The 17,090-nt window shown below is 46.6% G+C and overlaps 1 protein-coding gene across 1 annotated transcript in view; it reads left to right on the top strand.

Annotated features, from left to right (window-relative positions):
- SKIC3 (SKI3 subunit of superkiller complex) overlaps window positions 1-17,090 on the top strand; it is a 237,132-nt gene that overhangs the window by 13,068 nt on the left and 206,974 nt on the right. Inside the window, exon 2 of the mRNA XM_069751930.1 lies at window positions 16,477-16,577. Within this exon, the coding sequence (XP_069608031.1) occupies window positions 16,488-16,577 (90 nt within the window). The 5' untranslated portion in view covers window positions 16,477-16,487. The remainder of the gene's footprint in view (window positions 1-16,476; window positions 16,578-17,090) is intronic.

The raw sequence follows: 17,090 nt of genomic DNA, 5'->3' as shown, positions 1-17,090 counted from the left end.
AGCGTTAGGCGCAATCCACGGCTGCCTCTAGTGTTGTTTGGAGAGGATTAGGGATTGCGGTCTGCAGAGTTCCCACGTCTCAGAGCTCGTTCTATTATTTTGTGTTATTGTCAGATCACTGTATGTGCTCTGACCGCTATGTCCATTGTGATACTGAATTGCCTATCACAACAGTACAGGAAGCCAAAAGTGCTAATGATTCTCAATAGAGGGAAAAAAGAAGTTCTGAGACCATTTTTTTTTCTTTGCACTGTGTTTTGCCTTTTTTTTCCCCTAGACATTTGGGTGGTTCAGGACACAGGTGTAGCAATGGACATTAAAGGTCTGTCTTCATGTGTGGATCAGCTCACGGCAAGAGTTCAAAATATTCAAGATTTTATGGTTCAGAATTCTTTGTTAGAACCGAGAATTCCTATTCCAGATTTGTTTTTTGGAGATAGAACTAAATTTCTGAGTTTCAAAAATAATTGTAAACTATTTCTGGCTTTGAAACCTCGCTCCTCTGGTGACACAGTTCAACAGGTTAGGATCGTCATTTCTTTTTTGCGTGGCGACCCTCAGGACTGGGCATTTTCTCTTGCGTCAGGAGATCCTGCATTAAGTAATATCGATGCGTTTTTCCTGGCGCTTGGATTGCTGTACGATGAGCCTAATTCAGTGGATCAGGCAGAAAAAAATTTGCTGGCTCTTTGTCAGGCTCAGGATGAGATAGAGGTATATTGCCAGAAATTTAGAAAGTGGTCCGTGCTCACTCAATGGAATGAATCTGCGCTGGCAGCTATATTCAGAAAGGGTCTCTCTGAAGCCCTTAAGGATGTCATGGTGGGATTTCCTATGCCTGCTGGTTTGAATGAGTCTATGTCTTTGGCCATTCAGATCGGTCGACGCTTGCGTGAGCGTAAATCTGTGCACCATTTGGCGGTATTACCTGAGATTAAACCTGAGCCTATGCAGTGCGATAGGACTATGACCAGAGTTGAACGGCAAGAACACAGACGTCTGAATGGGCTGTGTTTCTACTGTGGTGATTCCACTCATGCTATCTCTGATTGTCCTAGGCGCACTAAGCGGTTCGCTAGGTTTGCCACCATTGGTACAGTACAGTCAAAATTTCTTCTGTCCGTTACCTTGATCTGCTCTTTGTCATCGTATTCTGTCATGGCGTTTGTGGATTCAGGCGCTGCCCTGAATTTGATGGACTTGGAATATGCTAAGCGTTGTGGGTTTTTCTTGGAGCCCTTGTAGTGTCCTATTCCATTGAGAGGAATTGATGCTACGCCTTTGGCCAAGAATAAGCCTCAATACTGGACCCAGCTGACCATGTGCATGGCTCCTGCACATCAGGAGGTTATTCGCTTTCTGGTGTTGCATAATCTGCATGATGTGGTCGTGTTGGGGTTGCCATGGCTACAAGCCCATAATCCAGTATTGGATTGGAAATCCATGTCGGTGTCCAGCTGGGGTTGTCAGGGGGTACATGGTGATGTTCCATTTCTGTCAATTTCGTCATCCACCCCTTCTGAGGTTCCAGAGTTCTTGTCTGATTACCGGGATGTATTTGATGAGCCCAAGTCCGATGCCCTACCTCCGCATAGGGATTGTGATTGTGCTATCAATTTGATTCCTGGCAGTAAATTCCCAAAAGGTCGACTGTTTAATTTATCCGTGCCTGAGCACACCGCTATGCGCAGTTATGTGAAGGAATCCCTGGAGAAGGGGCATATTCGCCCGTCATCGTCGCCATTAGGAGCACGGTTCTTTTTTGTAGCCAAGAAGGATGGTTCGCTGAGACCTTGTATAGATTACCGCCTTCTTAATAAGATCTCTGTTAAATTTCAGTACCCCTTGCCATTGTTATCTGATTTGTTTGCTCGGATTAAGGGGGCTAGTTGGTTCACCAAGATTGATCTTCGTGGCGCGTATAATCTGGTGCGAATCAAGCGAGGCGATGAATGGAAAACTGCATTTAATACGCCCGAGGGTCATTTTGAGTATCTAGTGATGCCATTCGGACTTGCCAATGCTCCATCAGTGTTTCAGTCCTTTATGCATGACATCTTCCGAGAGTACCTGGATAAATTCCTGATTGTGTACTTGGATGACATTTTGATCTTCTCGGATGATTGGGAGTCTCATGTGAAGCAGGTCAGAACGGTTTTTCAGGTCTTGCGTGCTAATTCTTTGTTTGTGAAGGGATCAAAGTGTCTCTTTGGTGTGCAGAAGGTTTCATTTTTGGGGTTCATCTTTTCCCCTTCTACACTATCGAGATGGATCCTGTTAAGGTCCAAGCCATCCATGATTGGACTCAGCCGACATCTCTGAAAAGTCTGCAAAAGTTGCTGGGCTTTGCTAATTTTTATCGTCGCTTCATCTGCAATTTTTCTAGTATTGCCAAACCATTGACCGATTTGACCAAGAAGGGTGCTGATTTGGTCAATTGGTCTTCTGCTGCTGTGGAAGCTTTTCAAGAGTTGAAGCGTCGTTTTTCTTCTGCCCCTGTGTTGTGTCAACCAGATGTTTCTCTTCCGTTCCAGGTCGAGGTTGATGCTTCTGAGATTGGAGCAGGGGCTGTTTTGTCGCAGAGAGGTTCTGATTGCTCAGTGATGAAACCATGCGCTTTTTTTTCCAGGAAGTTTTCGCCTGCTGAGTGAAATTATGATGTGGGCAACCGAGAGTTGCTGGCCATGAAGTGGGCATTCGAGGAGTGGCGTCATTGGCTTGAAGGAGCTAAGCATCGCGTGGTGGTATTGACTGATCATAAGAACTTGACTTATCTCGAGTCTGCTAAGCGTTTGAATCCTAGACAGGCTCGTTGGTCGCTGTTTTTTGCCCATTTTGACTTTGTGATTTCGTACCTTCCGGGCTCTAAAAATGTGAAGGCGGATGCTCTGTCTAGGAGTTTTGTGCCCGACTCTCCGGGTTTATCTGAGCCGGCGGGTATCCTCAAGGAAGGAGTAATTGTGTCTGCCATCTCCCCTGATTTGCGGCGGGTGCTGCAAAAATTTCAGGCTAATAAACCTGATCGTTGTCCAGCGGAGAAACTGTTTGTCCCGGATAGGTGGACGAATAAAGTTATCTCTGAGGTTCATTGTTCGGTGTTGGCTGGTCATCCTGGAATCCTTGGTACCAGAGAGTAAGTGGCTAGATCCTTTTGGTGGCCATCTCTGTCGCGGGATGTGCGTACTTTTGTGCAGTCCTGTGGGATTTGTGCTCGGGCTAAGCCCTGCTGTTCTCGTGCCAGTGGGTTGCTTTTGCCCTTGCCGGTCCCGAAGAGGCCTTGGACACATATCTCTATGGATTTTATTTCAGATCTTCCCGTTTCTCAAAAGATGTCAGTCATTTGGGTGGTCTGTGATCGCTTTTCTAAGATGGTCCATCTGGTACCCTTGTCTAAATTGCCTTCCTCCTCTGATTTGGTGCCATTGTTCTTCCAGCATGTGGTTCGTTTGCATGGCATTCCAGAGAATATCGTTTCTGACAGAGGTTCCCAGTTTGTTTCGAGGTTTTGGCGAGCCTTTTGTGGTAGGATGGGCATTGACTTGTCTTTTTCCTCGGCTTTCCATCCTCAGACTAATGGCCAGACCGAACGAACCAATCAGACCTTGGAAACCTATCTGAGATGCTTTGTTTCTGCCGATCAGGATGACTGGGTGTCCTTTTTGCCTTTGGCTGAGTTTGCCCTTAATAATCGGGCCAGCTCGGCTACCTTGGTTTCTCCATTTTTCTGCAATTCTGGGTTCCATCCTCGTTTCTCTTCAGGACAGGTTGAGTCTTCGGACTGTCCTGGTGTGGATACTGTGGTGGACAGGTTGCAGCAGATTTGGACTCATGTAGTGGACAATTTGACCTTGTCCCAGGAGAAGGCTCAACGTTTCGCTAATCGCAGACGCCGTGTGGGTCCCCGACTTCGTGTTGGGGATCTGGTTTGGTTATCTTCTCGTCATATTCCTATGAAGGTTTCCTCTCCTAAGTTTAAACCTCGTTTCATTGGTCCGTATAGGATTTCTGAGGTTCTTAATCCTGTGTCTTTTCGTCTGACCCTCCCAGATTCTTTTCTCTGATCGCCCATGACGGCACCACGGAGAGAGGGGATCCACCCACCAAGGACAGGAAACCTACGGATAAAAAGGCGGTACCACTCTCCTGCATCAGTTGGTTTCCTGTCCTTGATGGGAGACCTACGGACTTACCAGTCAGCGTTGGAATTCCGGGGCCAACCAGTCCGATTCAGGCAGCTGGGGTCCCTCTGCCTCGGCTGGCGTGGTGACCCGAGACACCACCGCTGGGGGCTAGTGGGCCTCAAGGGTGCGTGGAGGAGGTGACAAGGAGTTCGCGGTCACCTCCTCAGGTAAGATGCAGCAGCGGCAACATCCAGGCGGGTCCCTCTGTGGTTGCGGGAGGTGCGGCGTGGCCCTCCCCTAGCACGCGTCAGCCTGCACACTGCAACGCCATCGGGCTTGCAGAGCCACGCAATAAGGGTCTGCATAGGACCGGGGGTGCCGGTCAGCAGCGCCATATCTGTGCTCCGGGCGCCATCTTGGAAAGTCGGCGCATGCCCGGAGCTGCGCTGGTCTCGCGAGACGCCGGGGCGCCGCGGAAGCGACTGCGCAGGCGTCGGCGTTCGGCGCTCCTCGCCGTAGTCTGGACGCTCCATAGATCTCGACATGATGCTTAGGCGTTCTACAAGACGCAGGAGCGTCTGCGCAGACGCCAGCGTTTCAGCGCTCCTCGTGCCGGCCGGGCGCTCCTGCGCAGGCGCCGGGGGAAAAAAAAAAAAAAAAAGAGGAGCGGCGGGAAAGTTTAAATGGGAGGATTTATTTCCCCCCAGTGGCTCTGCAGTATATTGGCAGGAGCCTCAGGAGCAGTCGTGTCAGCGCCAGCGTAGCAAGTATGAGCGACCCGGCATCTCCCTTGCCTGAATCACCTCCACCTATAGCATCGCCGCAGCAGCAAAAAAGGCGACAGCAGAAAGGACACCAGCAAAGAACGCCAAAGGTCTCAACACAGCAAGGAGTCCAGCACGGCGTCGGGGAAAAAGCCAGAGGCTGAGAATTCCCAACCGGTATTTATGGGTCCTGGAGGTGGTAAGTTGATCTTCGTGAAAGTTAGAGACAGTGAGATTATTATTTGTCTCTTTTAGGGGAGGAAAAGCGTAGGTAAAACCAAGCACAAGGTCTGTGCCATCTGTAAAGAGGATCTTCCACTCACCTGGGAGAAGCAGCTATGTAATTCCTGCATACAGCAGACGGTATCAGAAAGCCTGTCCGGGTTTGCAACAGATCTTAAAAACCTGATTAAAGAGCAGGTGGAAGACACCTTTAAATCCCTTAAAAGGGGAATAAAACGGAGAAGGACCAGACACAGGTCCCCGTCCCCAGTCTCTAAATCTGACAGCGATAGTGCGAGTTCGGTATCCTCCGACTCCTCCTCCGCATCTTCGTCATCCACTTCTTCCTCAGGAGGTCACAATTGTTTCCCATTAGAGGACACTGATGGCCTCATAAAGGCAGTGAGGAGTACTATGGGGTTAGTAGACTCCCACCCTAAAAAATCAGCACAAGACATTATGTTTGGGGGCTTAGAACAAAAAAAGAGAAGAGCTTTTCCGCTTAATGAAACAATTGCAGCGTTAATCAAAAAGGAATGGAAAAAACCCATGAAAAAGACTCTCCTAACTCCCAAAAGGAAATACCCCTTTGAGGATGAATCCTGCTCCTTTTGGGAAAAGCCCCCAAATTAGATGTAGCAATAGCGAAAGCATCAAAGAAATTCGCCCTCCCGTTTGAGGACATGGGGGTCCTAAAAGACCCTATGGACAAGAAGGCGGATGCCTTCCTCAAGGGCTCTTGGGAGTCAGCGGGAGGAGGCCTGAAACCGGCAGTGGCAGCAGCATGCACATCTCGCTCCCTAATGATCTGGTTGAATCAACTAGAGGGTCAATTAAAGGGGAAAACTTCCCGAGACTTGATGCTGAAGACATTACCCGTAATAAGGGGAGCTGCGGCCTTTCTGGCTGACGCCTCGGCAGACTCTATAATATTAGCTGCCAGGTCGGCAGTATTTGCTAATGCAGCCAGGCGTGCCCTCTGGCTTAAGAATTGGCCTGGCGATCTACAAACAAAAACAAAATTGTGTACTATCCCCTGCGAAGGGGAGTTTTTGTTCGGTTCCACATTAGATGATATCTTGGAAAAAGCAGGGGACAAGAAAAAGTCCTTTCCCTCACTAGGTCTCCCCTCTTACAGGAAGCCCTTTCGGAACAAGAGGTTTTTTCATAAGAACCCTGGGAGAGGCCAGGGAAAGTGGGAGGATAAGAGGAACAAGAACAAGGGGTTCATCTTTAACAAAAACCCCAGCGATACCAAGAAGCCTTCTCAATGAAGGTTCGCCCCAGGTGCGAGGGAGATTATCTCTCTTTCTCCCAGCCTGGAAAAAGATTACCTCCAGTCAATGGATTCTAAACATCATAGAATCAGGTCTGAGGCTGACATTCAAAAAATGCCCCCGTCCCTCTTTTACGATGACATCTATAAGATCTTCGGCAGAAGAACAGCTGGCACTGGAAAACGAGGTCATTGGGCTAGTAAAAAAGGGAGTACTCCTGGAGGTTCCCCCACAAGAAAGAGGGCAAGGGTACTATTCCCCTCTATTCCTGAGGAAGAAACCAGACGGTTCCTTCAGGACCATTATAAATCTAAAAAAACTAAACGATTACTTGGAGGTTCAAGCATTCAAGATGGAAACGATAAAATCATCTATCAAAATGTTGTTTCCCCAATGCTTCATGGTGGTCCTGGATCTAAAGGACGCATATTATCACGTCCCAATACACAAGGATCACCAGAGGTTCCTCAGGATGGCAGTTCACATCGAGGGAGTCCTAAATCACTTCCAATTTTCAGCTCTACCATTTGGCCTTGCCATAGCCCCGAGGGTTTTCACAAAGCTGATAGCAGAGGTAATGGCTCACCTCAGGGAAGAAAATACCCTAATCGTTCCATATCTGGACGATTTCTTGGTGATAGGCTCCTCCCCGCAACATTGCGAGGATCAACTGGCAATAGTAATGCATTCTTTAAAGGAATTGGGTTGGCTAATAAACATAGAGAAATCCAGACTAATGCCTTCTCAGGTCCAGGAGTACCTAGGTCTCACTCTAGACTCCAAAAAGATGGAGTGTCGGCTCCCAGAGAACAAGATACAAAAACTAAAAAGTTTAGTATCAAGAACCCAATCTCTCCCCTCCATAACTCTCCGTCAGGCCATGTCCCTCTTAGGCTCCATGACCTCTTGCATTCCAGCGGTCCAGTGGGCCCAATTACATTCAAGAGTCCTTCAATGGCAGATATTATCGGAGCAAATCCATCTAGGAGGGCATTTAGACGGGCAGTTGACTCTATCTCCTCGCACCAATCACTCTCTAACATGGTGGAAATCGCAGGAAAATCTTTCCCAGGGAGTCCCATGGGTAATTCAGGTCTCGAAAGTCCTGACTACAGACGCAAGCCCTTCAGGGTGGGGGGTCCATCTGGGCGACCTAGTAGCCCAGGGCATTTGGTCTCCATCTCTTGTAAACAAATCCTCCAACATGAAGGAACTCCTTGCAGTAAAATTTGGCCTTCAAGAATTCTTGGGGGTCCTTCACTCTCACCATGTAAGAGTAATGTCGGACAACCGGGTGGTAGTATCTTACCTAAATCACCAGGGGGGTACGCGTTCCAAAAATCTAATGGAAGTGACCGACTTAATCCTGCAAATAGCCGAGAGCAACCTCTTATCCCTAACAAGCCTACACATAAGGGGAGTAGACAATTACAAAGCAGACTTCCTCAGCCGGTCCAGCCTAAAACAGGGGGAATGGGAACTAAATCGGTTAATATTCACCCAGATCACAGAAAGATGGGGTGTTCCCAAAATAGATCTCTTTGCGAGCCATCTAAACAAAAAAGTAGCCTCCTTTTGCTCCCTATCTCCTCTGGGGAACCCAGTAGCTGTGGACGCTTTCCTGATATCTTGGGGTCACCATCTTGTCTATGCCTTCCCTCCTCTTATTCTGATTCCAGCAGTGCTGAGGAAGATTCGGGAGGACGGGGCGCTGGTCATCTTAATTGCCCCGTTCTGGCCGAAGAGACCTTGGTTCTCATGGATGAGGAAGATGTCAATATCCGACCCTTGGGTATTACCAGACCTTCAGGATCTATTGTCGCAGGGCCCAGTCTGTCATCCACGAGTCAAGAACTTGCACTTGACAGCTTAGCTCTTGAAAGGAAATTATTAGAGAGCAGAGGGTTCTCTCCGGGGCTAATCTCAACTCTGTTACAAAGTAGGAAGCCGGTTACAACAAAACAATACGGCAAGGTATGGAAAAAATTTCTGTCTTCACGGGTAAGAATAGGGAAAGAAATTCCCCTTACTTCCATACTAGAATTCCTACAAAATGGGTTGGAGATGGGGTTGGCCACTAGTACTCTAAAAGTTCATGTGGCAGCTTTGGGAGCCCTATTCAATTTTGACTTGGCTTCAAACAGATGGGTCTCTAGATTTATCAGGGCAGCAGGAAGATCGAGGCCTCTTCCAGTAAAAGTTGTTCCTCAATGGGACTTAAACTTGGTCCTTAAAGCCCTGACTAGTACTCCATTTGAACCATTACGCGAAGCTTCACTGAAAAATCTATCTCTAAAAACTGCTCTGTTAGTCGCCCTCACTTCTGCCCGTAGGGTTAGCGACTTACAGGCTCTCTCAGCTAATCCTCCCTACACACAATTTCTAGAGGATAGAGTCATTTTAAAAACAGACCCAGCATATCTACCGAAAGTGGCTTCAAAATTTCACAGGTCCCAAGAGATATCTCTCCCCTCCTTCTGTCCCAACCCTAAAAATAAGGAGGAACAAACATTACATACACTAGATGTAAAAAGGTGTCTCTTACATTACATAGAAGCCACTAGAGAGAGTAGGGAGGATTCCTCTCTGTTTGTGTGTTTCCAGGGTTCCCGGAAGGGGAAAAAAGCATCCAAAGCCACCATAGCAAGATGGATCACGGACGCCATCAGTCTCTCATACTCGGCAAGTGGGATGTCCGTTCCCGGGGAGAATAAGGCTCACTCAACAAGGGCAGTGGCAACTTCCTGGGCGGAGAAGGCCGAAGCTTCCATAGACCAGATATGTAGAGCTGCTACCTGGTCTTCACCATCCACATTCTATAGGCACTATAGATTGGACCTAATCTCCTCTTCAGACCTTACTTTCGGTAAAAGGGTTCTGGAGGCGGTGGTCCCTCCCTGAATGTACTATCTATGCAATTCTCTCCGTGGTGCCGTCATGGGCGATCAGAGAAAAATATAGTTCTTACCGATAACGGTATTTCTCTGAGCCCATGACGGCACCCGTACATTCCCTCCCTTCACTTATGGGTGTGCACATCAAATTATTTATAGTCTTTAAAGGGAACCTGTCACCCCGTTTTTTGAGATTGAGCTATAAATACTGTTAAATAGGGCCTGCGCTGTGTGTTACTATAGTGTATGTAGTGTACCCTGATTCCCCATGTATGCTGAGAAATACATTACCAAAGTCGCCGTTTTCGCCTGTCAATCAGGCTGGTCTGGTCAGGTGGGCGTGTTCACAGCGCTCTTTTCTTCCCCAGCTTTCCGTTGGTGGCGTAGTGGTGTGCGCATGTCCAGAGTTCCGACTTCCCTGCGCCCACGTGGAGACACAGCGCGCGATCTGCGCTGTAATCCCTTGCATCGGTGGGGGCGGCCATCTTCCTGTGGCCGCGCGTGCGCAGATGGAGTACTCTGCTGCACGGGGCTTCAGGAAAATGGCCGCGGGCAGCCGCGCGTGCGCATTAGAGATCGCGGCGGCCATTTTCCCAAAGCCGAGTTTGCATCTCGGCTTTGGGAAAATTGCCGCCGCGATCTCTAATGCGCACGCGCGGCTGCCCGCGGCCATTTTCCTGAAGCCCCGTGCAGCAGAGCACTCCATCTGCGCACGCGCGGCCCCAGGAAGATGGCCGCCCCCACCGATGCAAGGGATTACAGCGCAGATCGCGCGCTGTGTCTTCACGTGGGCGCAGGGAAGTCGGAACTCTGGACATGCGCACACCACTACGCCACCAACGGAAAGCTGGGGAAGAAAAGAGCGCTGTGAACACGCCCACCTGACCAGACCAGCCTGATTGACAGGCGAAAACGGCGACTTTGGTAATGTATTTCTCAGCATACATGGGGAATCGGGGTACACTACATACACTATAGTAACGCACAGCGCAGGCCCTATTTAACAGTATTTATAGCTCAATCTCAAAAAACGGGGTGACAGGTTCCCTTTAAACACGCGGTATCTCGTTATGATAAACAGTTAAAATTTCCAAATGTTTTAGTAGTCTCCCATCGTTCTCTATGTAAAACAACTGATGCAGGAGAGTGGTACCGCCTTTTTATCCGTAGGTTTCCTGTCCTTGGTGGGCGGATCCCCTCTCTCCGTGGTGCCGTCATGGGCACAGAGAAATACCGTTATCGGTAAAAACTATTTTTTTTCCATACATAACGTATTCCATAGGTCATTGTTGCGGAGATACGTGGTACCTATGGTTCCATCTGTTGACCCTCCTGCCCCGGTTTTGGTGGAGGGGGAATTGGAGTATATTGTGGAGAAGATTTTGGATTCTCGTGTTTCAAGACGGAAACTCCAGTATCTGGTTAAATGGAAGGGTTATGCTCAGGAAGATAATTCCTGGGTTTTTACCTCTGATGTCCATGCTCCCGATCTTGTTCGTGCCTTTCATGTGGCTCATCCTGGTCGGCCTGGGGGCTCTGGTGAGGGTTCGGTGACCCCTCCACAAGGGGGGGATACTGTTGTGAATTCTGTGGCAGAGCTCCCTCCTGTGGTCACGGGTGGTACTTCGGCTGATTCTCTCTGGGAGCTTCCGTTTGTGGAGGAAAGTGGTACTGCGGCTTCTGAGTTTCCTCCCTCAGGTGATCTGGTGAGGTCGTTAGGTGCTTCTCTACTTAACTCCACCTAATGCTTTGATCCATGCTTCCTGTCAATGTTCCAGTGTTGGACTTGTTTTTCCCTGGATCATTCCTGTGGCCTGCTGCTCTGCATAGCTAAGTTCTTCTTTGCTATTTGTTTGCTATTTTTTCTGTCCAGCTTGTCTATTTGTTTTGCTGGAAGCTCTGGGACGCAAAGGGTGTACGTCCGTGCCGTTAGTTCGGTACGGAGGGTCTTTTTGCCCCCTTTGCGTGGTTTTCTTTAGGATTTTGTGTAGACCGCAAAGTTATCTTTCCTATCCTCGCTCTGTTAAGAAAGTCGGGCCTCACTTTGCTGAATCTATTTCATCCCTACGTGTGTCTTTTCATCTTAACTCACAGCCATTATATGTGGGGGGCTGCCTTTTCCTTTGGGGTATTTCTCTGAGGCAAGGTAGGCTTATTTTCTATCTTCAGGCTAGTTAGTTTCTCAGGCTGTGCCGAGTTGCATAAGGAGCGTTAGGCGCAATCCACGGCTGCCTCTAGTGTTGTTTGGAGAGGATTAGGGATTGCGGTCTGCAGAGTTCCCACGTCTCAGAGCTCGTTCTATTATTTGGGGTTATTGTCAGATCACTGTATGTGCTCTGACCGCTATGTCCATTGTGATACTGAATTGCCTATCACAACAACGGACCATGCGTGTGACTTGCGAGAAATACGCAGCGGTGTTAGAGAGAAAAGCCGGCAATTCAGTGCGGTGTACAGTAAAATCACACTGACAGCTTACAATAGAATAGGTAGAATAAATGTGTACACATAGAATATATATAGACAGTACATATGTTTTTATGTTTTTTGGAGCACATGGATCCATTGTATGTCCGTATATCAGTTTTGCAAGCCTGCGAGAAAATCTCGCAGTACGGATGCCATACGGATTACATACGGAGGATGCCATGCGCAAAATACGCTGACACACCCTGCCTATGGATGAGATACGGACCACTATTCAATCATCCCTCTGCAGTAGGTTGTCTTTGCGGACCTTTTGTTAACTGTAAATGGTGATTACCTTCCCACTGTTCCCCCTCCCCTTTTGTCTTACTTGTTATTGTAAACCCTTTTTATTCAATAACAATTTGAATGGTTAAAAAAAAGAATAGAGGGGTCCCACACCGGTTTTTAAATTATTTAAATAAACAATGTAAAACAAATGGCGTGACAACCAGCCAAGCTAAAGCAGATAGCTGGGGGTTGCTATTAGGCTGGTTAAGGCCCATGGATGTTCCCCTTTCCCCAGCATAAAAATAGCAGTTTGCAGACGCCCTGAAAAGGCGCATTGATTAAATGCTCCAATTCTGGTGCTTTGCCTGGCTCTTACAACTTGCCATTTGGCAGTAGTAAGTGGGCTTAATATTTGCAGGGTTGATGTCACCTTTGTATTGTCAGGTGACATCAAGTCCACGGATTAGTAATGGAGTGGCGTCTATAAGACACCTATCCATTACTAATCCTATAGTTCTATGGTAAATAAACACACAGCAAGTATAAAGTCTATTAATTGAAATAAAAAAAATACCATTTCACTTTTTATTTAAAAATAATTATACTCCCCTAACATCCATTCTACTGAAGCCATAGTCTCGTTTAAAAAAAAAGACACTAATAAACAACAATACTTGCCTCACGCCCATTCCATTGAAGCCATCGTCTCCTGTAAAAAACAACCATATCCTCACCTGTGTCATGTTTTATCCTATGCCGTAATCCATTTATGTGATAAATAGTTCTCAATGTGTACGGTGCCAAGGTGCGATCGTCCAGGCTGCAAACCACTGGAGAATAAGCTGCTGTGAGCACAGCGTCAGTGACTAGCGGTGAGAATTTCTCATGGTGAACTCACTGATCTCAGTGCTGCAACTTTTTCTCACTGTGCTAGTGGTGAACTCACTGAGGTCACTCCAGTACATTGGCCCAGCTGGGAACGTAGCCTCAGTGACCTTCGGTAACCTCGATGACTTCACATCTAGTCACTGAGGCTGCTCTCGCAGCAGCTCATTCTCCAGTGATTTTCATCATGAGCGTTCCCTGGCACTGTCCAGGTTGAAAACTATATTTCACAGATGGATTACACCGTGGGACAGAACGTCGGACAGGTGAGGGATATGATTGTTTTATATTTTTGTCGTTTTACAGGAGACGAGGGCTTCAATGGAATGGGCGTTAGGTAAGTATAACTGTGTTTGTTATTTTTAAATAAAAAAGTAAAAGTGTGTTTTTTTATTTAAAATAAAAAAAACCTTTATTCTGGCTTTGCGTTTATTTACAATATAACTATAGAATTAGTAATGGAGAGGTGTGTTATAGACGCCTCTCCATTACTAACCCATTGGCTTAATGTCACCAGACAATACAAAGGTGACATCATCCCCACAAATATTAACCCCTTTCAGGATAGTACGTCCGAGGTCAGACCCTCCGCTTTGATGCGGGCTTCGGCAGTGAGCCCGCATCAAAGCCGGGACATGTCAGCTGTTTTGAACAGCTGACATGTGCCTGCAAAAGCGGCGGCGGGTGAAATCGCGATTCACCTGCCGCTATTAACTAGTTAAATGCTGCTTTCAAACGCTGACAGCGGCATTTAACCGGTGCTTCTGGCCATCTGGCCGGAAATGAGCGCATCGCTGACCCCCGTAACATGATCGGGGGTCAGCGATGCTTTTGCATAGTAACCATAGAGGTCCTTGAGACCTCTATGGTTACTGATCCCGGCTAGCTGTGAGCGCCACCCTGTGGTCGGCGCTCATAGCACACCTGCATTTCTGCTGCATAGCAGCGATCTGATGATCAGATTCGCCCAATCTATCAATAAAAAAAAAGATTAACCTGATCGCTAAATGGCGTAGTGAGAAAAAAATTCGAAACCCCAGAGCTACGTTTTTTTGGTCGCCGCAACATTGCATTAAAATGCAATAACGGGCGATCAAAAGAACGTATCTGCACCAAAATGGTATCATTAAAAACGCCAGCTCGGCACGCAAAAAATAAGCCCTCAACCGACCCCAGATCATGAAAAATGGAGACGCTACGGGTATCGGAAAATGGGCAATTTTTTTTTTATTTTTAGCAAAGTTTGGAATTTTTTTTCACCACTTAGATAAAAAATAACCTAGACATGTAAGGTGTCTATGAACTCGTAATGACCTGGAGAATCATAATCGAAGGTCCGTTTTAGCATTTAGTGAACCTAGCAAAAAAGCCAAACAAAAACAAGTGTGATATTGCACTTTTTTTTGCAATTTTACCGCACTTGGAATTTTTTTTCCCATTTTCTAGTACATGACATGCTAAAACCAATGTTGTCGTTCCAAAGTACAACTTGTTTAGCAAAAAATAAGCCCTCACATGGCCATATTGTTGGAAAAATAAAAAAGTTATGGCTCTGGGAAGGAGGGGAGCGAAAAACAAACACGGAAAAATGGAAAATCCCAAGATCATGAAGGGGTTAACACCATTTGCCACCCCCACAGGGCAAGTGGGCAGAGCAGGGCAAAGCATCAAAATTGGTGCATCTAATAGACACGCCTTTTCTGAGCTTGGTAAGGCCTCCTGGTTTTTTACATTATTTAAGGTTTTTAAATTATTTATTTAAAAAAACATTGTTGGAACTAGTGAGGAGCAAGTATAGTCGTTACTCGAGATTTCCCGAGCATGCTCGGGTGTCCTCCGAGTATTTGTAAGTGCTCGGATATTTAGTTTTCCTTGCAGCAGCTGAATGATTTACATCTGTTAGCCTGATGGATTACATGTGGGGATTCACTAGCAACCAGGCAACCCCCACATGTACTTATGCTGGCTAGTAGCTGTAAATCATTCACCTGTGGCGATGAAATCTCCGAGCACTTACAAATACTCGGAGGACACCCGAGCATGCTCGGGAAATCTCGAGTAACGAGTATATTCGCTCATCACTAGTGGGAACCCTTCTAGTCTTGATAACCAGCCATGCTAAAGGTGACAATGAAGGGTTTCAAGCACACAGTTGTCAGTTTTGCCTGCTTGATTATCAAAAATACAGGGGAACCCACATCATTTAAAAATTTTTTTATAGCGCTGACGCCAGCTGATGAATACTCCCATCAGCCAATGCCTGCTCTCGCTGTTATCAGCGACAACAGGCTTAGGCTGATGGGAGTAGTGGAGTAGTAGTCGCTCTGACCTACCGTAATGATCTTACCGCTGATCAGAGGAGCAGTATTTGCCACCCTGTCATGGCCATGACAGCGTGGCAATCACTGGATGTTCGGGCCCACCCATTCATCTGTACCGTTCTGGTACCCGAGGCAAACTTTTTTTTAACTGTTCGGCCGATCCCGCCAGACCTAAACATCCTGAGATTTGCCCATCACTAACAGTATTGTCTTCATTCTGGTCCCATCATATAGTAATGCCTCCATCCTTGTCCCCTTGTAGTTATGTCTACATTTAACAATATCCCACTTTCTGTTATTCTTTACACACACACAAAAAATCCTTCTCACCTGATCTCACTCCCTTGGTGAACAGTGTACTTTTCCTCCTCCATAACCGGGGCAGCGCATGGCAGTAACGTCATGCGCGGCTTCAACGGAGATATCGATGTCATTTGCCGGCCTCTGATTGGCCGGTGGCTGGTACTGGTAATGAGGTGCAGAGAGCCAATCTCTGCAATTATCGCAATACATTTCAATTGAATGCATGTTCCAAGAGTGTTTTAAGACGTGTTTTAAGAAAAACAGCCCCAAACTGCCGAGAGATCAGTGCACGGTTGTTTATTTGTAAGTGATTCATTTAATCTCCTGTTTGTATGAGAGATGGATGTCTTGGTAGAATTTATTGATTGCTCCCTCATTTTTGGGATGGATTTCCAAGTGAGAAAAGAAATGGTGGAGATGTAACAGGAAAAGTCATGTCGCTGCTTATGTGAATCCATCGGATTGCACTTTCAAAGGGGCTGTGGAAAATAAAATCAGGAACCAGTTGTCTTTGCAGCGCAGTGTGATCTTTGTCCCTGGTCTTAGGTGTGTGAGCCAGCTATACATGGCAAAGGAGAAAACAAGGAACATGAGATGGGATACTGCTTGTAAGCCTCTGTTCACATCTGCACCACAACACTACATGACCTGTCATATGGCTGGTCTCATTGACTTATAATGTGATTGCATGGAGATTTCCATCATTTTAATGGCAAGAATAGTACAATGATAGTTTAAATTTGCTGGTGGGAAGCCAGACCTATAAAGGTGCATTCAGTTCAGGAAAACTAGGGTCTCGAGCTGGTGACCCGCTGTATGAGGTTCATAGGTCACTTGGAAAGGTATTGTCTTCATGAAGCTGCTAGACCCACACTGTTCATCATTTTGTCTGTTAGATTTTGTCCTTCTAGAATAGCATCCTATTTTTAGTGTAGACCATGGCAGGTATGAATTTTAGATGACTATAACACCAGTCTTGTTCCTCTGTATAGCCTTAGTTACCATGTCCAGTAAAGAAGTGAAGGCTGCACTGAAGAGCGCCAGAGAGTCCATCAGGAATAAGGACTACAAGGAGGCACTGAAGCACTGTAAGGTAAGAGGCATTGCATGCTCCTCTCCTTAGACAATTATAGGGGTTAGGCGTTGTGCCGTTTTTTTACTACGTGTAGAGTGTTTTTTTGCTGGACAGCACATTTACTCATAAGACCTTACAAAAAGGAATGAGCCAACAAGACTGTGTTCTCACAGTGTGAATATGCTGCAATTTACAATACCGTTCCAAAGTTTAGGGTCACTTAGAAATTTCCTTATTTTTGTAAAGAAAAACACTTTGTTTTCCAATGAAGCTAACATTATATGATTCAGAAATACACTCTATACATTGTTAATGTGGTAAATGACTATTCTAGCTGCAAACGTCTGGTTTGTAATGCAATATCTTCATAGGTGTATAGAGGCCCATTTCCAACAACCATCACTCCAGTGTTCTTATGGTACTTTGTGTTTGGTAACTGTGTAAGAAGGCTAATACATGGTTAGAATACCATTGAAAACCCTTGGGCAAGTGTTACGGAACCACTCAGCACCCAGAATATGTTGTGCAGTT

The sequence above is a fragment of the Ranitomeya imitator genome, chromosome 1 (genome assembly GCF_032444005.1).
Source record: "Ranitomeya imitator isolate aRanImi1 chromosome 1, aRanImi1.pri, whole genome shotgun sequence".
Lineage (NCBI taxonomy): Eukaryota > Metazoa > Chordata > Amphibia > Anura > Dendrobatidae > Ranitomeya > Ranitomeya imitator.
This window is presented reverse-complemented; position numbering and strand designations above follow the sequence as displayed.